General features: G+C 44.6%; 1 protein-coding gene across 2 annotated transcripts in view; it reads right to left on the bottom strand.

The window, feature by feature from the left end:
• Positions 1–25,770, bottom strand: part of Ap2a2 (adaptor related protein complex 2 subunit alpha 2) — a 64,914-nt gene that overhangs the window by 19,143 nt on the left and 20,001 nt on the right. For both annotated transcript variants that reach the window (XM_051193395.1, XM_051193396.1), the window contains exons 2-6: positions 21,030–21,098; positions 12,540–12,682; positions 11,223–11,416; positions 7,817–7,946; positions 4,933–5,034 (exon numbers count right to left, since the gene is read on the bottom strand). In XM_051193395.1, the coding sequence (XP_051049352.1) occupies positions 4,933–5,034; positions 7,817–7,946; positions 11,223–11,416; positions 12,540–12,682; positions 21,030–21,098 (638 nt within the window). The remainder of the gene's footprint in view (positions 1–4,932; positions 5,035–7,816; positions 7,947–11,222; positions 11,417–12,539; positions 12,683–21,029; positions 21,099–25,770) is intronic.

Below are 25,770 nucleotides of genomic sequence, written 5' to 3'. Positions count from 1 at the left end.
CCTCTCATTCAAAGAGTTGCTCCCTCTCTAAAAGTGCACCTGTGTGACCCTTTAGCCATGTGAGCAGGTTCTAGAAAGGTCATCCTCATGGAGAGTCAGGAAAGGACTAAACAGGGCAAGAAGTAGATAGCAAGCAACCAAGCCAGGCAAAAACAAGCCCCACACCACCCTCTAAGAAATGCAGAGACAGGCCCAATATGATCTGGTTTTCCAATATGTATTTTCCAGCTATATCACTCAGAGTGACATCTGAAGCTTTAAATGCATTTATTTACAGCAGAAAGGCAAAGAAAACTCTTGAATATTTAGGAAGAAATAAGACAACAAAGACATAAACGGGAGCAAAATAGGAAAACACAATAGAAAAGACCAAGAAAATCAAAAGTGAATACTTTCAGAGGAATTAGTACAGTAAATGGAGAATACCTCAGATATGGTCCCTAAAGCTAAAATAGAGAGTAGGCTAGAGACATAGCTCAGTGATAGAAAAACTGCCTAAACTCAGGCCATAGATTAAGGTCATAGGTTCAGTCCCAACACTGCCTCCCAGGGTGGGGAGAAAACCCTGAAACTTGCAACGTCAGCAGATGAAAAGAACACATGGACAATAAGCAATGAAAAGACACCCAACTTCATCATTAGAAAAATGCAAATCAAGATCATAGGACACACCCCACACCTGTGAAGAAATGACAAAAAAAAAAAAACAAGCCAGCATAGTAGCATGGTGATACACACCTATAATCCCAGCATTCAGGAGGGGGAAGAGGATCTGCAAGACCAGCCTGAGCTACAGAGCAAGACCTTATCCCAAAAAAGGGGGAATTGGGAAGGTGCACCAAAATGGCTCAGTGGGTAAAAGCATTTGTCTCACAAGCCTGACAACCTGAGATCAATCCCTGGAACCCATGTAAAGATGGAAGGAAAGAACCGGGTGTTGGTGGCACACGCCTTTGATCCCAGCACTTGGAAGACAGAGACAGGTAGATCTCTGTGATTTCAAGGCCAACCTGATCCACAAAGCTACAAAGAGAAACCCTGTCTTGAAAAATATTAAGGAAGGAAGGAAGGAAGGAAGGAAGGAGGGAGGGAGGGAGGGAGGGAGGGAGGGAGGGAGGGAGGGAGGAAGGAAGGAAGGAAAAGGAAGGAAGGAAGAAAGGAAGAAAGAGAAGGAGGAGAGATGGCTCTGTTTCTTCTAGAGGCCCAAGTTCAGTTACCAGTACCCACATCAGGCAGCTTACAACTACCTATAACTCCATCTTTAAGGGATCTGATGTCTCTGCACTCACATGTACATACCCACATGCAAACAGACATACCTAAAAAAATAGAAGAGCTAACTCCTAAAAGTTATCCTCTGGTCTCCTCATGAGTCATAATACACACACACACACATAATACTAAAAGACACAAACATTGGTGAGAATGTAGATACATTTTATACCATTGATGAGGATGTAAAATGGTAGAGGTGACAAGCAAACAGTGTGTCAGTTCCTTTAAAAAATTAAAATTAGCATACAATCCAGCAATCCTACTCCCAAAATAAAAAGCAGCACATAGGGGACATTTGCAGAGCCACATTTACAACAGCACTATCCACAGCAGTCAAAATACTGAAGTAGTCCAGCATCCAAGCAGCCCAAGGCTGAGGAGTTAGTAAAATACCTATGAGACAGAAGAGCTGAAGACATGGTTATTGGTTAAGAGGACATACTGCTATTCCAGAGGACCTTAGTTCAGTTTCCAAGACCCATGCTGGGCAGCTCACAACTGCCTGCAACTCCAGCTCCTCTCTCTCTCTCCCCCCCCCCTTTCCCTTCCTCCTTCTCTCTACCTACCTCTATATCTCTCTTTATCTCCCTCCCCTCTCCCTCCTCTATCTATATCTCTGTCTCTATATCTCCTGTGAGCAGTATGCACATACATGTACATGTACACACACAAATCTTAATCAGTAAAGATTATTCAGGCCTAGGAAGGAAGAAAATACTGAGAAGTTTAGCAACACAGGTGGACCCTAAAGGCATTATGTTAAATGAAACAATATTATGTGATTCTACTTTCATAAGTAGTAAGCATTGTCAAAGCCAGAGACAGTTATGTAGAAGGAACCAAAGGCTGGCAAGGGACAGGTCGGGTATCAGTGTTTAATGAGAACAGTTTCAAGTTTACAGAGTGAAATAGAGGGCCACTGAGATGGCTCAAGGAGTAAAGGTGCTTACAGTTAAACCTAATGACCTGAGTTTGATCCCTGGGACTCATGTGGAAGGGGAGAACTGACACCCATAAGCTAACCTCTGACCTCCACATGCACGCTATGACATGTATGCTCATATTTGTGCACGAAAATAAATACACATTAAAAAAACAAAGTTATAGCAATATACATAGCTTATGGATCTACTTAACACCAATAAACTGTACATTTTAAAGTCAGAATGGCACATTTTTTGTGTATTACACAACACTAAAATTTTTATTTTGTTTACTCTACCCCACTACATTTTTTATTTTATTTTTGAGACAGACTCTCACTCTGTAGCCCTGGCTAGCCTCAAACTCACAGAGATCCACCTGCCTCTGCCTCCCAAGTGCTGGGATTAAAGGCAGGTGCCACCAAACCTGGCCCCCAAAATAATTTTTAATCAATTGCATAATATCATATAATAGAAGTATAAATTCTAGACTGTGGTAATATATTATTTATGATTTACTAATGCTTGCCTAAGAGCATAGAAAGCAAAGCCAGCCACACTAGTTAGCTATGGAAGTCAGTCAGAATCCCAGGACTCAGGAGAAAGGCAGATGGATCTTTGAGTCCAAGACCACCCTGAGCTACCAGAGAGTAAATCAGAACTCACACCTTTAATCACAGGATTTGAGAGGTATAAAAGGTAGAGGTATACAGTCTCAGGATTAGTCTCTAGCCACATTGAGGAGAGCATAGCAGTCTGAGTGAATCTGAGGAGCAGCTTGAGGGTCGCCCCTTTGGTCTGAGCTGAGGTAGAGGTAAGAGCTACTGGCTGACTACTTTCCTTCTCTGATCTTCAGCTTGAAGCTTGAACCCCAATATCAGTCTCTGGATCTTTTAATTTTTGTGTTTCACTAAACTATTGATACGACTTAGCAGTGGAGTGGTGGTGACCTAGGTACATAAGATACTCGATTCAATCCCCTGAACCTCACATACACACACACAAAAAAAGTAAAAATTTTAAGCAATCACTGAGAATAGCATTTTAAACATAGAACAGAGCTGTCGTTCTAATATAAGGCACTTGGGGGATGACTGATGATGGCATGGCTGTGGCAACAGGGTCCTGGGAGAGCTTCCTCAAGACCCGGGACTAAGGCCAGTAGCAGGTGGATGCCATGCTGAAACCAAGAGCACAATTCCCCTTAAGAAAAGGATCTCTGTGCTGTAAACTAAAACAAATTGTGTGTTCCTTCCAGGGCCACTGTCTTTGTTTTCTTTTTTGTCTTGGGTAAATTTTAAAAGGAAATACTACAATAAAAATGTTAACCAGAAGGTTTAAAAAAAAAAAAAAAGACAATCTTTTAAAATTGATACTGTATCTTTAAAAATCTTAACATTTAAAGAGCTACAAAAGACTACAGAGATACCTTGTTTGCAAAGACAAGTGCCCCATAGGACTTTGTGGGTAGGAACCAGGTACACAGATGATTTGTGAGACCACAGACTGGCAAAGTTCCAGAAAGCAATGTGGGGAGAGAAGGAAGTAGAGCTGGAAGAGTAGCAGGTTCTCCAGTGTGGTCCAGGATATTGGGTCCCTCACATCTCTACAGTGCCAGCTTTGCCCTCTAGACGTGGCCTTAGAGCAGTCAGCTTCACAAACAGGATTTAACATGCTGACCAGAGAAGGCTCAGCAACTTAAAAGTCTCTAACCAGAGAACTCTGCAAAACAGTGACATGGTAATATACCTAGCCATGGAGGACCAATTGTCAGTTCAAGGCCAGTCTGAGCTAAACAGCGAGAGCCTGTCTCAAAGCAACAAGAAAGCCCACTAGCATGTTACAACAACTTCTACACACATATTAGGGAATGCCATATACACCCACTACTTTTGAAGAACAACAAAGGATAAGTGTTGGCAAGCTGTATGTTCCAGTCCAAATGCAGATAACATTGCCAATCCACATGAAAACTTTCCAGCCTTAATGACTCCCAGGCCCAATCACAACAAAACACAAGTCCAAGAGGTCAGTATGAGCACCCTCAGGCAAGACCAAAGCAGAGGAACCAGCCAAATTGCTGTAGGTACCACAGCAACTACTGGAGAAGCTACTGAACACCCCTACAGCTTGAGAAATGCCACCCCACTACTTCCAACACTTCACACACATAGACCATGAAACACACTGAGCTTCTCACAGTCAGTCACTAATGACTGTCTCCGAGCAGAAGGTAACAAAAGGCTTGAGAGAACAGGGATGACTACACTGCAGTCCATCAAATAGCCACTTCTCTGCAGGATCAGAAAAGTAATAACAGCCATTCCAAACAAAAGTGAGGGGTTCACAATCAAGGCTGCCAGACAGACACATACAAACAAACAAACAAACAAACAAACAAAAACATGCCATACAGATCCACTGACAAAATCCAAGACACAAAGCCAGAGCCAGGCCTAGCTAGTGAAGGTAGTAGGGAGTTTACTAGCTAACATAACAGGTTCAGTCTCCTTCAGGAGAATGTTTCGCACTGGCAACTGCCCATCAATGTGCACACCGGACAGGGCAGGGTGCTTCTCAACTAACAGAGAAAGATCAAGGACTGACAGAGGCAATTTTTATTCTGAAATTGACCAAGAGGGCCAGATACCCTTCAGTCTAAAATGTGAACTAATACTTCAGTTAGCAATGAAGATCAAACCTGCCCTGCTGTCTGTCCCCACCATGGACTTACTCTGCTCAGTCGAGAGACGGCTAGAGAGACAGAGGTCTTGAACTCCTCAGGATTCTTCTGGGCCAGTGTGGTGATGAGGCTAGTTGCAGCAGTTACTACACCCTGAAAGACAAAGACTCCAATCAGGAGACCCACAGGCACCACAGGTGACAGTACATATAGAGTACAATCTATGGTACACAGCCCCTGAGCCCCAGGCCTGCCCTAACTAACTCATGAGGTTTGCAAACTGAGGCAGGGTATACTGGTTCCGTCTGAGTCCACCTTCTCTCTGGAAACTGGAAATCTAGTCCAGCTTGGCCCAGGTACTTGCAGGTGAAGCAGTACTAGGCTGCAACTAGAAACCTGTGAGTCTTATTCTGTTTGTCACCTGTGTACCTCTGTCCCCATCTGCTCTAGTTGCTTTAATTTAAGTCACTCTGTCCACTGCAGAGAGACAGAACCTTCCAACTATTTGAATCTTCACAATCCTGCTGTGTCTTCACCTGATGGGTCTCAGACCCAGGGCTGGAAACTGCACCCTTGCAGAGTCCCCACTGCTGAAACCCTAGTGCAGCATGGTAGTTTCCCACAAGGCCTTAGATCTACCACTGTCCCAGGATAATAAATAGCTGTTTCCAATACATTATCTCTTGAAAGATTTTGGTTAAGAAATCTCTAGCCTGGCAATATAGCACATCTGTAATCACAGTACTTCAGAGGAAGAGGAAGAAATGTTACTTCAAGGCCAGCCCATAGTATATAGTAAGTAAGACGCTGGTTCAAAATAAAAGTAAACTCTATCGGGCACTGCCCAGTTCCTAACATTTGGAATAGGCCAAATTCACAAGAAAATATAGTATGTGCAAATACCTAACTATTGGCCACTGACTGTCTCTCTCCACATCATGGTTTGCTCTTCTGTGGTCTGACAGTAAGCTAAAAACAAAGAAACACACTGCCATATGCTAACACATGGTCCCAAAGTATCCCCTGGCCTTTTGCTCCCTCTCCAAATCCCTTCCCCAGATGGCAGTTCAGTCCTCATAGTTCTAAGTCATCTGCTCCACATCATCACCCTTATCAGGGCTGACCCCTGCCTCCCCACAAGTGTATCCCTCTACTGACGGCCTCATGCATTCCTGATTTCATCTGAAGACCACGACCTTGGGATTATACACTGTTCTCAGAAGAGGCCACCAAGTTCACTGTAAAGAGGCATCAGACATCTTAATAGAGTCCCTAAGCTTGAGGCTAGGAAAGCAGTGTCTCAAGCCTTCTACAGTGGCAAAGCAGGATGTGGGTTTGGAGCAGCTGAAAGGACAGCATGCCACAAAGCTGAGGAAGGCCTGAGGGTCTGGATATGATGTTCTGACCTTCTTTACTTTGAACTGAGTTTCTGTCACAAACCAAGATGCTAGCAAAATAATGTGTGTATGAAAAACCAAAGGCAATCAAGAAACTGGGGTCAAAGAATCAGTATCCAAAGAGAGGCAATACCCTGGCACCAAAAACCCAGCCTTATTACCTGGAAATGACTTGATGGCCACGACAAGGTGACTGCAGGACAAACAAAACTATGCACAAAAGGTGCTGAGTTGCTCCTCAAAGCTGTCTCCCCTGCACATTTGCATGACACCTGACTCTTACAGCCTCTGAAAACATGATTCAAGTCTGGAACATTATGGCTATGAGAATCTTAATTTTTCTGGGCCTCGGTTTCCTCAGCTATAAAACTGGGAAATTCCTGCCCAGCAGTGGTGGTGCACACCTTTAATCCCAGCACTCAGGTGACAGAGGCAGGCGTATCTCCTCTGTGTGTTCCAAGCCAGTCTGAGAGAGTGCCAGGACAGCCAAGGCTACGAGAAACCGTGCCTCAAAAAAAAAAAAACAAAAACAAAAACAAAAACAGCTGGGCAGTGGTGGCCCATGCCTTTAATTCCAGCACTTGGGAGGCAGGTGGATCTCTGTGAGTTCAAGATCAGCCTGATATACAGAGCTAGTTCCAGGATAGCTAGGGTTGTTACACAGAGAAACCCTGTCTTGAAAAATCAAAATCAAAAAAAAAAAAAAAAAAACCAAAAACCTGGTAAATTCCCACTATTTACAATTTACAAAGACTGTTGATGATGAACTACCATTTATCTGACACAGCTGATGCCCTCCAGCAACATCTTCTGACCCCCAGGTGGTACTCAAACTTGCAGGGTCTAAACTGTCTGCACCAGTGTTCAGGGCCCCTCACAAGGCAGCACTGCTCACCTCCAGGTGAGCTTCTCTGCACTCCAAGATCTACTCCAACTCCTATCTTAACAAGCACAAGAAGTCGTAACACAGGGACAGCTTGAATGGCTGCTATTTCACAGTGATAAAATGCCAATGCAAGCCCCATGTACTGTCTTCTGCATGTTGATGTAACAATCTTTAACTTTCACATCAGATTTTTTTTTGGGGGGGGGGTTGATTAACTAGAAATCACACTTGCCTGATCCCAACCAGGTCATCAGACTCACTTGCTCAGCAGTGCAAGCAACAGAGGCCATGACCCACAGCTGTTTCCCACCTAGCTGAGCAGCCATAGTCACCATCACAGACCTCCAGTCCTTGTCTATAAAATGGGTAATTTAGTAAGACTTGTACATTGAAGCTTAGCCAAGAGGTGGAACACCCATCACAGCCCCACACAAGCAGCTTATGAGGACATAGGTGCTGAGTGAGAATTACTCTGCATCGATGGAACCCCTGGGGAATGCCTTGCTGCAGAGAGATGCTGGCAGCCTGTGTACCTAGTTGCAGAGGAGACAGTGCACCACTTTCATCATTCTGAGAGTCTCAAAGGGCCACTTCTACAACATTCTTCTGAAAAGGTGACTGGGTGGGTAAGAGTGGAATGGAATGCACTTACCAAGTGCTGATCATTGAGGAGGTGTACCACTCGGGATGTCCAGTCACCCATAGGAACTAGGTCAGGTGATGTCCTGTACAGACGCAACAAGCACAGGGCTGCACTCTGCTTCACACTATCCATGGTATCTCTGGAAAACAGACATCAGTCACTCAGGAGAATGGTGGCCTCTCAAGATACCAGAAGCTAAGCCAAGCAGAGAATGGAGCTGAGTAGAGAGCACAACAGAATAATCAGGAGACCAGTGCAGGTCAAGAAGGCCTGCACAGCTCAAATGCCAGCCCTACACAGGTTACTCTAAAGGACAAGGTTCAAGCAGGACACCAGCCCACAGGCAAAAGCCTGCACTGTTTGCTCTTTGGCCTCTAAGGGCTTCAACTCGCATCCCCTCCTGGACACTGAATACAAGATGGACTATGGAGGCCAGCCATGTCTATGATGTTCCTCTCTGAACCATAGGACTTCCTCCCTCCCCCAATTCATTATAGCAGGAACAGATTGGAGACCTGAAACACCAGAGTGGTTTCTACAAAATGTACCCTGCTCCCCACTACACTGAGGAAGCAGGCTCAAGTTGTTCTGGTGAGGAAGGGGTGGTGGTCTCTTTCTTCTGCTTTGGATTTTGCTGTTGTGTGATGCAGTGTGTAGTCATGTGTCCTACATTCACCTCAACTCACGATTCCCAGTGCAAAGATTACAAGTATATGTCACCATGCCCAAATCTAAGAAAGTCTTAAGAGGAAGGAAATTCATGATCTGGCCAGGCCTGCAACCCCACATCAGTATCTATATGTAGCTGTCATGACCCCTTCCTCACCTGACACACACCTTACACACAGCTGCTGCCTACCAGCCACATGCATGAGGGCCTGAGGCAGTCTCTGGTATCAGGGAGAGCTGTCTTCTCTCTACTCTCTCCAAGGCCACCCAGAGGCAGAAACAATAGTTGTTTGCAGACTCCAATCAGGGAGGCAACTGTTTTCTGCTCTGTGGAAGACAGGAGCTCTGGAGACTCCCCTTCACCCTACCAGACCCTGCCTAGAAGTAGGGAAGAGGCAAGTGTAGTGACATGTCTTTAATTCTAGAGCTCAGGAGGCAGAGGCAGAAGGATCTCTGTAAGTTCCAGGGCAACAGAACCACTTACTGGAGACCCTGTTCCCAAAACAGTAAAACAAACAAATGAGCAGTAAAAACAAAACAGGATGACCAAGTTAACTGGAGGAGGCCATCCGAAATCCCCGTAAGAACTAGCTGGAGTACTGAAGTAGGAACTGTGGCTATGATGAGAAGAGCCGAGCCCATGGACTCCAGTTCAGCTAACTCTTGGTTACTGGATTTTTTATTCCCAAATGAAACAAAATCAACAGGGAAACCTTCTAAATCTCCCCCAGGACTACTCCAATGAAGAAAATTACTTCTCTGAATAATGTTGGTTTATGTGTAGTGCTGGGGATGGAAACCAGATACCTGCCACTAAGCTGCAGCCTAGCCTGAAAGTCCTTTTAGATACTCATGCCATGGGGGGAAGAGACCCATGTCTCACTCTGGCCTCCTATCAATCCCATGGAAGCCACTGCCGTGTACCCTCACTATAGGCTGCAACTGCAGGGTCTATGTAACAAGAACCATGTGTTTCTACACAATCAACCAGGATGATGAACCAGGAAACCATCTCTCCTTGTTCCCAGAAAGCTCAGAGAAAAGGAGCAAGCACCTGCCAGCTCAGAGGTAAGGACACAGAGTACCCTCATATACCCACTGAGCCCAGAGCACCTCCCACCTGTTGAAGGTGTTCTCTCTGATCCTCTACTATATCCTAGGGCACCAATGCCTCCTCCCACCTCAGCAGCACATTCTAATCCATCATGATGTCATCTACATCCACTGGTCTCCCATCTCCAGGAGCCACACTAATCAGCACCCTGTAAAGATGACAATGGATAAACACTATTCACAGAATCACCCAGTGCTCAGTGGGATCCACCTCTTGCTTACAGGGTGCCTATGAACTGTCCCTACAGTCCAACCTTCTCCAACTGGGAGGCACCACCTGTCTTCTGCAAAGAACTTTTCCTCAGCATTGGTCCTTGTGGTCACTCTGCATGTGTTCTTGGGTAATTCATGAAACATGCCTGTTTCTCCAGAGTTTTTCATTGAAGGAAGTCTGCACTTCCTCCTCCATTGGACCAGCTCTGTGGCAATGCCAGAAGGCAGCAACATAACAAGACATCCAGGCCAGAAGCCCTCATGGAGCAGCGCAGGCAACACGCAGGTGTCCTGTCCACAGGACTCCATGATGACTACTAGGGAGGAAGGCCAGGGAGGTCTTGCTAGCAGCTCACACTTGCATTCTGCCCAACTTCCTTTCTCTACCCTCACTGTGATCTCCTACCTAAGGTACCCTGGTGTTTTCTATGATTTTTGCTTACATTCTACAGTAATGAGTCTTTGAGTTCCCACTGCCACTCAGCTCTGTAATGCTTGTCTTCATCAATCTCTTGTGGTCTACAGCTACATTTCCACAGGACTATTCTCTTCAGCTTCACACTACTCAGGGTTGAGGTGCCAAGGCTGGCTTAAAGTTCCTACACCACAGCACAGCGACAGCGACAGAGGCCTTCGCTGTTCTTCACTTTGTTTCTATGCCATACATAGGATATTTAGTAGCATCTTCGGCCTTTGCCTACTAGATGACAAATGTAGGCCCTCCACTATGAAAATGGTAACTGCTCTGAGTATTTGTTTAGTGCCAGACCCATCCATTTCCCCTCAGATAGCTGATTAAATAGAGACTGTAGGCTAGCTCTGACCCCTGGGACCCCCTACATATACTCAGCTTTATAGGGAGCAGAGGGCAGTGACCACAGCGCCCGGGGTCTTGAAACTCTATTCATCAATTCACTAACAACTATCCTACCCTGTCTATGTAACCACTATGTTTGTGGATTGCCTAGGCAACAGCATAAAGCACATGACCAGGCAGAAGCTAGCCTTGCCTCTGCCAATCCCGAAGCCAAAACAGCCCAGAGCTGCTTCAAACTCTTCCAGAGCAGCCCCTTGGCACCATTTGACAACTCTCCAAGTGAACTGAGGGGAGAGATGATGCAGAATTCTCAAGATACAAGGGTTTGGCCTTTGCCCCAATGCTTCTGGGAAGGGACCAGACTCAGGGCTATGCCAAACAACTCTGTTTCTTTCTCCCTGTAGTCCATACAAAGCTAGAGTCCTTTCTAGGCTGGCAAGCTAAGAAGGGCTTTCTTCAGTGATCTGCTGTAAGTCATGGTGATCTCAGGGAAAGAATCTGATAGTGCCTCTCAGCTCTATACTAGGGCTTCATGACATCCCACACTGCACATAGTGGAGTGTGTTTAGGAGAAAATGCTGTCAACAGTACCCAGATACATACCCTGCCACGAGGATCTTGGGGATCTCTCCAGCGAAGGCCTCTGCCATCTCACGACTACCCACATTGGCAATGCAGTGCAGGGCCAGGCCCATAAATGTGGGGTTGCGGCTGGCCAGGTCGTTCTTGATGGCATTGTTAATCAAGCGGATCAGTTCACTGTTCGAGTTCACCAATACAGAGATGAAAAGGTAGCCCTGTATTCCCAGAAGGCAGGGACAAAAAGCTTATGACAAGATGCCTAACACACAATGCCCAGATAAGTAAGCCTAGAAAGCCTAAAGCACCATCAGTAGGTGCCACAGAGACTTGTCTCTGGAGATAGTACACATTCGGACAATGTACTACAAGTGAACAACACTTTTGCTACCATCCAGCCCTGATGCAGCACTCCCACTAAAATATGTGCATAGTCAGAGGCACAAGGAAACCAGACCACTCAGTCCTTCCCCAAGCCTCATGTCCTTCTCAGTAGCTCACACATCTGTGTTCAGAAGCCACATCATCCTCAGGTCAGGATGGGAGGGGGCTGTCAGTGCAAGAACCAAGCCTGGCACCAGTCAGTAATAAATATGCATATCTGTCCACTCCTCTCTCAAGTTTATCCCCATTGTTACCTCACTACCTGTTCAAACCCAGTCTCATATCACTTGTCTGTCACAAGGTGAGAAGCCTGAAAACACAGAAGTCTTATTTTCTTAACGAAAATGTTAAGGCATTTGGCTTACTTTTTTAAAATTTCTGTAAGTTAAATTTTTAACCAAAAAAAGAAAGCTGTTAATTGAAACACAAATAGCCACCTTACTACAAAAGAATGCAGAGCTAAAACACCAAGCCTAAGCAACTGTTAGCAGCCTGCATAGCAGGGACCCTCATATTCTGGTGCAGAGGAGGAAAGGGAAGGGACAGCACCATCTGTGGCTTTATTTCTTGCCCCTGTGGGCACAGATCTATTTCACAGTCATGCAAAAGGCCTGGAGTAAAGTCACTGTTGGCACCGTGTTCACTACCAAGGTCCTGTGAAAAGAAGGCAATGAGGGCTGTGGGCAGCAGACATGGAGTGTGAGCACAGAGAATCTACCAGTCTAAGCCAACAGAGAACTGCAGGGGAAGGAGGCCACCCCATCAAAGTCCATCCCTGGCACCACTGCTCCCAAAAAGCCAAGAACTAAGTTGTAATGAACATGGCTGCTAGGTACCAGCACCAGGCAGTAACACAGGCCAGAAGCACAAATAGCTAGTGCCCAACATGGGACAGAGTGGTAGGAGAGTCTGCCAACTGCACACAGGGCACATGGCCTTGCCCCTCAACATACTCACAATCTGCTTTTCTGTGTATCTGTTTGAGCTCAGAAGATTCACAGCTTCCATGTGTCCAAAGTCAATGTCATGACCAAGGAGAAAGATGAAGAGCAACTTGCAGACATACTTCTTTTTACTGTAGCCATCAAGAGCCTTGTCACCTACAGAAATGGTAAAGAAAAGGGTTATCTGGTGAACAAGGTGAGGAAGGCAGAAAACTTTATAGCAAATTAACAGACAGACTGCTGTAAAGGCCTCAAAGAGGGCACAGTCGCCCAGCCAGACATGCAGCCACAGACACAGGAGGAGGAGCAATCTCACATGGTAATCAGGTGCACACCAGGATCCACACTAACTGGCAGTTAGTGCTCTGTACCCAAGAAGGTCTGCTAGTGCCTTGACCTCTTTCAACCTGTCTTGGCCCCAAAAGCCCCGAAGGGATAGATCTGCAAGCCCTGCATAAGCCATCAAGCTAATCCTTTAAACAGGCTTATTGCCTTAGGTAGATACACTCACTATAAATTATCTTCCATTTCACAACAATTATGGGGCAAATCACCTAGTCATAAAAACACACACATACACAGTCCAGGAACATGTGGCATGGCTGAACTCCCTCCTGATCACAGCAAAGCAGGCTCAACAGAGACCTACTATACCACAAAGCTCCACATGGAGCCAAGAGCCATCAATACTGCTGCTTACTTCATCTGTAGCAGTAAGCAGGAGCTATGGCATATCCTCTTCCCACTGGGCTGAGCCTTCCAGTGACATTGAGTCAGTATTAGGTATGTAGGGCTAAAGGTATGTGGCTGGTCAAGACCATCACAGCAACACTGCCCTTCTGCTTGGTAAGGGCTGAGCAGTGCAGGGTGACAAAGGTCAGAGCACTGCTGGCCTCACAGAAATGTCCAGAACAAACACCTACACACTGGATGAAAACCAACTCAAAATGACCCGTGGAGCTCCCGGGAAACCATTCTTCCTTTCTAGCAGCAGAATATAATTTCAAATTCAAACACTGTGAGGCCCTATCTAGCTGGCTGTACCTTCTACTTAGCTCACTGCTATCGTCAGTGCTATGTGTATGTGGCATGAGTAGTAGCAGGGAAGCAGAGAGAAACAGATCTCTGCAAAGTTGAAGCCAGCCTAGTATACATAGTGGGTTCTGGCCCAGTCAGAACTACGCAGTGAGACTGTCTCAAAAATAACAATAATAAAGTTATTATTCGAAATGTTAAAAGAGCCGTGTGGTGGTGGTTGCAGTGGCATATGCCTTTAATCCCAGCCCTCAGTAGGCAAAAGCGGTGGATTTCTATGAGTTCAAAGCCAGCCTGGTCTTTCCAGGACAGGCAGAACTGTTTCACAGAGAAACCAAAAATAAGTGGATGAGTAGATGAATGGACAGATGGATAGACAAGGATAAAAAAATTATTGGGTTACAGATGTGGCTCATCTGGGTTTTAACCCCATTATCAAAAATAAACTAATAAATTCCATTCCTTTCTTTTTTGTTTTGTTTTGTTTCTTTGGATTTTTCTTCAAGACGGGGTTTCTCTGTCCTGGAACTTGCTCTATAGACCAGGCTGGCCTCAAACTCCCTGAGATCTGTCTGCCTCTGCCTCCCAAGTGCTGGGATTAAAGGTGTGCACCTCCACCACCTAGCTAATAAATTCTGTTTCAAGGTATATCCCAAAAGACTATAAATTAGGAAGCTGAGCACGGTAGCACATGACTACCTGATTATTATCCCAGAACTCAGGAGTGGAAGCAGGAGGATCAAGAAATTCAAGGCCAGCCTCATCTATATAAGTACAAGGCCAGCCTGCACATAGCAAGACTGGGAACAGTCAAATGTCATCAGGTAAAAGCATCCAATGCAAGCCTGGTGACCTGAGCTCAAGCCCTGGGTACCACATAGTGGATGGAGATAACTGACTGTGGCAGCCTGTCCTCAGACATTATAGCACACAGTGAACAGAAGAGTTTACATCAATGAGAGATTTGCACATGAAACACAAATGAACCTTGCTTCCATTTATTCTATCACAGTATAGGATCTGAGAGAGCAAACTGAGCTAAAGACACTGAGGGTGGGACTGGAAGATGGCTAAGGGGTTAAGAGAGCATGCACTGCTCTCCCTCCCACAGCACCAAAGTTCATTCCCAGCATCACATCAGGCAGTTCACAACCACCACCTATATCTCCAGCTCCAGATGATCCGGTACCTCAAGCCCCTGCAGGTACCTGTACATATGTGTATACCCACATACAAACACACGTATACACATAATTTAAAATAATAAAACTTAAAACTTCATTTTGTTTTTCAAGACAGGTTTCTCTGTGTCACCCTGACTGTCCTGTAACTCACTCTGTAGTCCAGGCTGGCCTCAAACTCAGAGAACCACCTGCCTCTGCTTCCTGCATGCTGAAATTAAAGGCATGCACCACCACCACCCAGTTAAAATTAAAACTTTTTAAAAAGACACTGAGGATGTCTTTTTAAATTGGTCAAAATTTAAAAAGAAATTGGTCAAAATCTAGCAAAGCAATGAAAAAAATATGTATTCATAGACTCTTCTGCAAAACCAAAAATAAAAGTTAAGGAAATTTTTCAATCTAGTGTGGTAAAATAACAGAAAACCTCCAGAGTCTGGGAAGGCTTGTGAAAGTCAAAGTCATCCTGTCTGTTTCTTTAATAGACTAAATACATTGTAGCTCTGATGCCCAATTAAATAGAGCAATCATCCAATTCTGTTAAACCTACCATGAGCAGGCTGGAAAGATGGTTCAGCTGTGGTGGGTGCTTACAGGGAACTCATGAGGAATGGCACTCAGATTCTAGCATCCATGTAACAAACTGAGTGTTCCAAAAACACCGGTAGCTCTACCTCTGAAGGATTCAACACCCTCTTCTGACCTCTGAGCATGCACAGGTACACAAACTGCTAACTTTTTTTTTTTTTAAACTCAGACGAGTCTCAAAATCACTATGTAACAGAGGATAACCTTGAAATTCTGATCTTCCTGACTTTACTTTTTGAGTGCTAGGGTTATAGCTGAACACCACCATGAGTGATTTTATGTGGTGTTAAAGAATCATATCCGAGACTTTATGTGAGCTATAGAACCAAATCCCCATCCTCAAACTACCCACATCCTGTGTGTGGTGGTAACCTTGAACCCATGGATAAATACCACTGCACAAGCTGCATTCTAATCACAGACTTTTACATGTATCATAGCCTTAGAATATGCAGCTCATAAGGTCAAAGCCTATACCCATCCATTATTACTGCTAAGAGACAATCTTCACCTACCAGATGCTTCATACTCTATATTAGAAAACAAAATCTTTTCGGTTGTTGTTGTTTTTCGAGACAAGGTTTCTCTGTGTAGCCCTAGCTGCCCTGAAACTCTCTCCACAGATCAGACTGGCCTTGAACTCACAGAGAGCCATCTGCCTCTGCCTCTGCCTCTGCCTCCTAAACGCTGGGATTAAAGGCGTGCACCACCACCACCACCACCACCCAGTTTAAAATGGTAATCTTTAAAGTACCTCACTATTAATGTAAGAAAATTCCAAGCCCAGCTCAGTAAAATGGCTCAGTGGGCAAAGGCTGCCATGCCTGATATCCTAAGTTCCATTCCTAGGACTCACATGATAAGTGAAGAGAACACACTCCCTTCCAAAGCTGTCCCTGACCTCCATACGTGCACACACACAAAATAGAAACAAATTTTAAAAATTTAAGAACCTTGGAGCTGGAGAGATGACTCAGTGGTTAAGAGCACTGGCTGCTCTTCCGGAGGACCTGGGTTCAATTCTCAGCACCCAAATGGCATCTCACAACTGTCTGTAACTCCAGTTCCAGGGGATCTGACACTTTCACACCAATGCACATAAAATAAAAATTAAAAAAAAAATTAAGACACTTTTTAAACTAGCTGGGAGATGGTGGTGCATGCCTTTAATCCCAGGGAGGCAGAGACAGGCAGATTTCTGTTCTACAGAGCGAGTTCCTGGACAGTTAGGACTACACAGAGAAACCTTATCTTGGCGGGGTGGGGAGAGAGGAAAGAAAATCCCAGCCAGACATGGTGGTGCTCACCTATAATCACAGTAGTCAGAACGGCAGAGGCAGATGGATCTCTTTGGGTTCTGGGCCATCCTAACTCTTCAAATTTCCTCACTCCTTTTTTGATTACAATAGGGAACAGTATTTGTAGTTCTGAACAGTGGGAGGCTACAACAAGAAGTACTTACTTGCATAATGATGCTTTACTGATTTCACAATTCCTATAACTCACTGTCAGGCTTCTACAGCTGTGAATCCCTGGCTTGCTCATGTACAGATGTGGTTTCAAACAAATATACAGGTTTGGTATTTCTTTCTGCCTGTTAGTGAAGGCTTCACATGTGCAACTTTTTGAGGAATAATGAATGAGACGAAGCCTCATTCTATACCCCAGGCTGACCTGGAACTCACTATGTAGCCCAGGATGGCCTTGAACTTATAGCAATTTTCCTGTGGTATAGTGGCACACACCTCTAATTCCAGTACCTGGCAAAATGTAAGAGGATCTAAAGTTCAAGGCCAGTCTTGGCTGCATAGCAAAGTTTGAGGCTATTTTAGACTAGATGAGACAATGTCTCATTAAAAAATTAAATATTGTATGTCTATCTAACCAATTCAATTTTAAAACTATTTTGAGGTGGCCAAGTGTAAACTAAAAGGGCTGGAAACACAGATCATTGATAGAATGTTTGCCCAACATGCAGGAAGACCTGGGTTTGATCCCCATCACTTGATTTACCACAGAAACCAGATGTGGTAGCAAACACCTTATAATCTCAGAACTAGGGTGGTAGAGGTAGGAGAATCAGAAGTTCAAAGTTAACCTTCATGACATCACACTTTCTGGGCAGCCTGGTCCTTCTAAGTCTTAATTAAAGTAATACCCTTTTGTAGAACTCAGCATTAATCATTCAGTAAGTTTAGAGTGCCATAAAGATAAACAGATTCAATGCTCCAATGTTCACTGCTCATGTTTTATCTGCTTGCTATCAAGGAATTGATTTCTACATAGACTTTAAACTCCACAAGACAGCATTACCACACATAATCACCATTTAAAATTTACCCTGCATCCTCTGCTTTATCATTCCTTTCTGTATAACTGACCTTCTACCTGGAATCATGAATCTATAAAAGTTCCTCTATCAGAGAAGCCTGCTGTTAAGAAACTCTTCCACTTTGTCTTTAAAATATTTTTAAGTTTATTATTATTATTATTATTGTTGTTGTTGTTGTTGTTTTGAAAGAGTTGGTTTTTTGAGACAGGGTCTCACTATGTGTTACTGACTGGCCTGGAACTTGCTGTCATGTAGACCAGGCTATCCTTAAACTCACAGAGATCCACCTGCCTATGCCTCCATGCCTAGACTTATAATTTGGCTTGTTTTGTTTCATGAGTACAGGTATTTTGCCTACATGCTTCATCATGTGCATGCAATCCCAGAAGAGGATATTGGATCCTCTGAAACTGGAATTAGATGGTTGTAAGCAACCCTGTGGGCGCTGGGAATCAAATTAAACCCAGGTCCTCTGAAAGAACAAGACTCTTAACCACCAAGTCATCTCTTTAGCCCTTATTTTGTTTTTTGAGACAAGGTCTCACTATAACACCTGCCTCAGGCTCCTGAGTTTTACAAGTGTTTGTATATGCCAGCTCGCACTGGCTCTTGTCCTTTCTCTCCCTCCCTCCCTCTCTCTCTCTCCACCCCCCTTTCCTCTTCCTCCCCACTCCCTGTGGTTGTTTTTTAATTCTCTTTTCTTTGAGCCAAGAATGGACTTCCTCAATGTCTGGACTTAGCATCCTTCTTCCTGCTCCCTGCTGTTCCTGCTCAAAAAGCTGCCAGCTTTGCACAGCTGCTGTGGAGACAGGCCCTCTGCCCTTGGCTGCTCAAAGCATCTGTCTGAACTCACACATTGTATACTACCATACTCGGGGAAACTTTTTTTTTTTCTTCTTTTCTTTTCGTTCCACTGATTCTTGGTTTTCTAAGGCCCATCCATCAGATCTGCCCACCCCAACCACCTTGTTCCTCCAAGACACCAAGCAACCTTCCAGGCATCAACTCTAGTCTGTGTTTCCCACCATCTATCCACCCACCACCTCTTCTTCCTCTGAGCTACATTTTACATCTGACTAGCCTTCCAGAACACCAAAGTGCTCTTAAATTACCCATCACCACAGCCACCACTGTATCTTCATTTAAGTTCTGCAACTGGTCTTATTTCAAAGTCTATTCTCACTTCTGACACTTTGTAAGTTTCCTACTGAGTTTGTCTCTTAAACCTTTAAAATGCTGTAAACCTAGTTCATTGTAACATGAAGCTGACTTAAAAGTCCTCATGATTCCATCTCCTGGGCCTCTGTGGGCTCCAGCTCACAGGATCTTGTTTCTCTGAGCACCCTTGTTCTCTCTGAGCACACACTAAAGAGTGTATCTAAACCAATTGCATTTGAGGTCGGAAGATAACACTTTCCTACCAAAGGGACCTCAACCCAGGTCTAAGTGTGAGGCTGTACACAATGCCACACCAACAGAGCCAGTGGGACAAGTTCCCAAAGCTCTAGGATGATTTTGGTTTGATATAGAAGGTCTCCAATCTCTTGGGCTCCAGGCTTTGGCTTTTATTTCTCTACACAGGGGATCCTGACATTCTGAGCCAGGTATTTCTTGGTAGGAAGGAGCTATGTCCTATGAGTGTCCAAAGCCTCTAGCCTCTGCCTACCAGATGCCAGCTATAGCCTTCCCCCCAGCTGACAACCAAAAGCTTATTTCTTACAAGGAAAACAAGATCATTCCAACCAATGGTCATGGCCACCAAAACAGCTCTGTCTGTACTCTCCTTCTCAGGGTAGTAAGGGTAAAGGCATGTACAGTACTGTTCTGACTTCAAGTCATAGCTACCTCCTGGGTGGCCTGGGAATGTTTCTTTTTTCATGGCACTCTGATGCTCCCAGGAGGTCTTGGAACACTGTCTGCTCCCCAGCTAACTTCCAGTGGCAGGACTGGTCTCCTGTGGTATTCAGGTGACACAAGCCACCCCGCACGAGCCACCCACACAGCCAGACACCTGAGATTCAGAGGGTCCAAATGGAGATGGGCTCCAAATGTGAAAGAAACACAAATGGAGTCAAAGAGTTACATGAAAAAAAAAGAGCACACCTTGGTAATTTTTGCTGCCAATAGCATGTTGCAGCAATATTTTGGAAGTCTGGGCTACAGAGTATGTTACCAAAGTTTAGTTTCATCTATGTCTATTTACTTTTTACTGTGAGGCATTAGTGCAAGGTGTGGTAGCACACACCTTTAATCCCAGCACTTGGGAGGGACAGACAGACAGATAACTGTTGAGTTTAAGGCCAGCCTAGTCTACATAGCCAGTGAGTTCTAGGACAGCCAGAACTACATATCTCTCAGACCCCAAAGTCTTTATGGCTTTAAAATTGACAAAATTATCAACATTTGGGGCTGGAGAGACGGCTCAGTAGTTAAGAGTACTCTTCCAGGGGACCCAGGTTCAATTCCCAGCATCCACATGGCAGCTTACAACTATCTGTAACTTCAGTGCCAGGGGATCTGATGCCATCTTCTTGCCTCTGTGAGCATCAGACATACACATGGCGTACAAACACACACGCAGGAAAAACACCCATACACACAGGATAAAATAATTTTTCAGCTGGGCAGACACATGCAGTACTTTCTACACAAGACACCAGGTCAGTGTTATTTCCAACCCCTAGGAAAACACCAAAGCTAGGAAGGGGCTAACTATCCAATTCCAAACAAGCTGTTCTCACTGCCTGGATCCTTCAATGGCTGGATTTACTGGTAGTGGTGATACACTCAGGAGGCAGAGGCAGGTGGACCTCTGTGAGTTTGAGGTCAGCCTGATCTACAGAGCAAGTTCCAAAGCAGCTAGAGCTACACAGAGAAATCTTGTAACAAAACAAAACACATGTTATAAGATTGTTTCTGTATTTATTGCTTTTCTGATAATTGCAACAGAAATACCTAACAAAAGCAATTTAAGGGAGACTTGATTTTGGTTCACAGTTCAAGGGTATGCCCATCATGATGAAGATGTCAGAAGCAGGAACTTGAGGTGACTGCTCATACTGCATCCAGTCAGAAAACAAAATAAGAACCCACGGACAGGTCTGAACACACCTGATTATAAGCAGGGATCACTATGGTTGACTGGGAACACTCCTGAGGCTTGGATGAATGTAGTCAGCTCACTTTTTTCTAATTCAGTCCAGGACCCCCATGGAATAGTACTACATACATTTAGGGTGTCTTCCTTCTTCAATGAACCAAACTTAGATATCACGCACAGATGGAATCCAGATCTCATCAGGTTGACAAGGAAGATTAACAATCTTCACAAGGCCCTTACTGTGTTGTACAAAAGAGTAGCACTTACCTTTAAATTTTGATCTAATATTTGCCAGTTCCTTGTTTATCCTCTTTATTTCGGCTTCTTTACTTTTACCTAGAAAAAAGAATATAAATACATTGTTTCATTGCCTCAAAGAAGCACTCATTCCTGCTAGGATCCACACAGAGAATCATGGTTTTCAGTGGCGCAGGGGTAGGGAAGAGGTGTGAGCCACATAAATGTCCAACTACATGGGACACAACCACAAAACCCTGGGGTCTCCATTCAGCCTTGTAACTTGAAGACAGGAGGCAAGACCAAGGAATGAAGTACACTGGTTCAAGGCCAGCAGCAGAGCACAAGAACCTAGTTGACTGGCCTAGCATAGTCACAGCAAGGTGGGAACCCCCATCTAGACCTCACAATAGGTGCACCACACCACTAGTTCAATTCTTTCTACCTGTGCGCCACAGTTCTGAGGCTGGAAAGCACCCACAACACCCGCTGAGGGCTTCTCCAGTAAGCCATCAGCTATAGCTCATAGAAGCTGACTTCCATGATCTCAGATGAACGAACAGCTTAACCCCACAGTTAAACCTACAGGAGAACTGTCTTCTCTCATGAAACTCACAAACCTGTAAAATCTAGCAAGTCTGTCCACAACGGGAAATGCAGTTAGAAGAAATAAAAGGACAGCTATTTTGTGACAGTCAAACTTCTACCACATGTAATTTCTGTTGCTGGATATCACCCATCCTTCAGAAATGCTGGCTTTTAACTTTATCCAGACTGGCACATAAATCACAGTCCAAAGAGCTCAGGGGAATTAACCAAGCCACACATCTTACCACATAGCTTAAAGAAGGCTGTATGCAAAAACAAGTCTCCATGTTTAAATCACTTTTGAAACAACAAGGAAAACAGTTTAAAGGAATCAGAAGGCAGCAAGCACAGTGGGCAGGGCACTTGCTGCACAACCCTGGCAATCTGAGTCTAATCTGCAGAACCCCAGGTAAAAGTGGAAGGTGAGAACTGACAGCCTCCACATGCAATACTAATAAATAAAATTAAAACTTCAAAAATAGCTTTGTTAGGCATGGTGGAGCAAACTTTTAACCCCAGCACTCAGGAAGCAGAGGTACAGCCAGCCTGGGCTATTAGTGAAATCATGTCTCAAAAATAAATAAATAAAATCACCTCAACAACTGAGAGCTGCTAAAAGAGGGAGAAGCCTTCTTCTCTGAGAGTATGAGTGACCACTGACAGGTTACAGTAAATGGCCCATGAGCAACATTACCAGACAAAAACAAAACCAGAAGACAACATGAAATTCAGAGGGAAGTATGTTGGAGGTGAATACAGACGAAATTGGAGGAGGGAAATGAGAGCAGATATGGTAGAAAAATGCATTGTATAATGTATGAAAAGAAAAAAGAAAAGAAAATGTAAAAGTTTTATGCATAAACATTACAGACAATGCACACACCATACCACACATGGTGTCCAATTATTTTGTAAGATTTTTGTGGTTTTTATGTACAACTTAAAAATAAATTTGAATTTTAGGGTTCTTTTTAAATAAAATTAAAATGGCTTAAATAAAAAATAAAACAGATTCAGGGCGGAGAGATGGTCACAAGCATTTGCTGCTGTTGCAGAGGACTCAAGTTCAGTTCTAGAACTGATCTATGTCATGCAGTTCACAGCTCCTCAAACTCCAGCTCCAAGAGATCTGATACCTTATTCTGGCAGAGAAGAACATTGTACACACATGGTGCATATACACAGCATACATACAGCAAACACTCATACAAATAAAATAAAAATAAATCTTAAAATGGGGGGGGGGGCCACTGGAGAGGTGGCTCAGCAGTTAAGAGTCTGCTCTCCCAGAAGACTAGGTTAGATCCCCAGCACTAACACAGCATTTCACAGCCAGGAATCTGAAGCCCTCCTTCGCACAGACACAGGCGCTGGCAGAACACCTGTACACAAGACATAAATCAATCAAAGTTTTAAAGAAAAAGACCCTCTCCGTGACAGTGAGAATGGAAGTGCTGGAGTTGAAGAGGGTGGACATGATCAAGATACACTGCATTCATGTATGAAGCTATAACAAAAAATATAAATAAAAGACAAGTGGTGGCAAATGCCTTTAGGAGGCATCTGAGTTCCAGGACAGCCAGGACTGCACAGGGAAACCCTGTCTCAAAAAAAAAAAAAAAAAAAAAAAAAAAAAGAAAGAAAGAAAAGAAAAGAAAAAGATAAAAATAAAGGACCCTCTCAAGCTAGTCCTGATTTAACAGTTGCTCTTCCAGAAGGAACAACCCATCTGAAACACAAGACTGGTTCAACACAGGCTGACCCAGGCCCAAGGCTGTCAGAACCCCAACACTGACTTTCCCACATCACACCTTGTGGGTCCCAGCTTCACACTGCTGCTGCCCAGATTATCTCCTCCCAAAAAGACAGGCCTGAGCATCACTTATCTCCTGTGCATACTTGCCCATGAACAGAGCTCACTATGGCCGAGCTGAGAACATGTCTGAGTCTAGCTCTACCCTAGCTAGCTCTAGATTCAGGAAAGGCAAACAGGATTCTATGAAGCTGGAGCAAAGGGCAGCAAGGCCTACAGCCCAACATCCTCATTTCACTGTCACAGACCCTGATAGAGCAGCACTTAGGACCCAGGCTCCCATCTGCCATGCCTGAGCAGCTAAAGGCTCCAACAGGGTGGACACAGCCAGCGTATGTTTAGCTCTGGTGCTTCATAAACTGCCAGGGGCAAGGTAAGGAGAAGCTTCTTTCTGAAGTTTTCATTCATCCTGTCTATATCCAGGTAGAGTAGTTCAAATTTATAATCCCAGTTTTCAGGAGGCTGAGGAGTTGGAGGCTAGCCTGGGCTAACAGTATAAACAGAAAAAGAAAACGAAAAAGAGCTAAGAATAAAAAGCCAGGCCACCCTAACCCTAGCATCTAGCATAAGCCTCATCTCCACATCTCCTCTGAGCATGAGGCTCTGCCACATCCTGCTCTCAAGAGATAGCAAGGTATCCCCAACAAGAGGCCCAGCCTTAGGAAAGAGGCTCTTGAACACACAGCTGTCACCTGAGCCCACAAAAAAACCTTGGGCTGTAGCTGCACAGTTCCTATGGTGACATCGGAGCATCTGTGAGTGGAATGGCTAAGGAAATGGACATTAAGGCAGCTCCTCCTTTCGGGGCTGTGGCTATGAACTGCATCACAGACAATATTTACAGAGGAAAACAGTGTTGTAGAGTTTCATTTCAGCAAAGAGATGTTTGAAGTCAAAGGGGCAAGGGAATGGTGCAGCCCACTTGTGAACCTACTTTTTACCAGAAGCAGTTTACCTGCTGGATAGTGAAGAAAGGGGTGTGGGAGGCTTCAGTTACTCTAGAGAATTAAAATTTAGGGCATGAATAAGAAATCTTAAAAATGAAAAGATTTGTTTAAACCTTTTTGTGTTTTACATTAACTAAAATAGCTTTAACTTCTAAAGTATTTCATATTCTGGTTTGTTTGATTTTTTTTTCCCTCTCCCACCCCCCCCCCAGACAGGGGTCTGACACCCCCCCAGGGTCTGACAAAGAACGTGGTAGCCTAAACTAGCCTGGAACTCATGGCAATCCCCACACCTTGGCATCAACCACCACACCTGGCTCTCGTTTTCTTATAATAAAGGAAGTAGGACATACAGAAGGAGAGGTAAAAGCCACGAGCCACATGGCAACACATACTATAGAAACAGATTAAGTTATAAGAGCTAGTTAGAAACAAGCCTAAACTAAGACCAAGCTTTCATAATCAATAAGAAGTCTCTCTGTATCATTATTTGGGAGCTGGCTGGTGAAACAGAAAAAGACTCGTAACCCTAAATTCTTTGTAGGCCATGAACCTCAGACATCCAGAGTCACGTGAAGATGTGCAAAAAAGCATGAGCTGTGGGGGAGGGGATTGCAAGAGTGGGCATAAGTGTTTGGGGGATAGTCTAAATGTACAGGATGGGTGAGTGATCAAGGGGAGGGCATATAGGATATGCAAAGGGAAGTTCAGTACAGAAACACTGTGTCCAGACAATGTAAACAATGTGCAACTGTCACACACACTTCCCACCAGAACACAACAGGACAGAGAAGGTAGCAGTAGCTCAGCCTTCACCCTGGGTAGCAACACCTAGATACAGGAGAGTGATCACTCTGAAAACTTAAGTCTCCCCACACAGCGGTTCCTACCCACAACACAGAAGCAGTACTGCCCTGAAAAGAGGGCAGCCCTAGCTCAATGTGGTTGGTCCTGAAACAGAGAACAGAGTACCCCAAGTGGAGATGAATATACACCCACAGATCTCAGGCTTGCTTCTGAAGACCTGACCTTTCCTATGTTTCTAACCTACCCTGTCTCTTCCCTATGGGACCCTGGCCTGGCCATTCTAGCCCAATCATCCTGGCAGTCACCTGAGTCTGCTCAAGGCACTCTCCACGACAGACATGAGGACTGGGTCTTCAATCCATCTGACTTTGGCTTCCTCTATAGAAAACGAGTCTTCCGGAGAACAAGGAATAACCCTATTCCTTTAAAGAACTTCGACTTGCCACCAACACTCTCCTGGGGCAGCTCAAAGAAATAAGCCCCTAGAGAACTCCTGTTGTCAAGCATCCCTGTCTGGCTGCAGTGCCACTGCCTCTTCCACTAGAAACTGAGGCCATCTCACCTTCTTCTGGATCAGATGCCCTCAGGCCATCTCTCCTTTTCCTGGACTACAGCC

This window comes from Phodopus roborovskii, unplaced genomic scaffold, assembly GCF_943737965.1.
Source record: "Phodopus roborovskii unplaced genomic scaffold, PHOROB, whole genome shotgun sequence".
NCBI classification, from domain to species: Eukaryota; Metazoa; Chordata; class Mammalia; order Rodentia; family Cricetidae; genus Phodopus; species Phodopus roborovskii.
The sequence above is the reverse complement of the archived record's forward strand: the minus strand, read 5'-3'. Positions and strand labels throughout refer to the sequence as shown.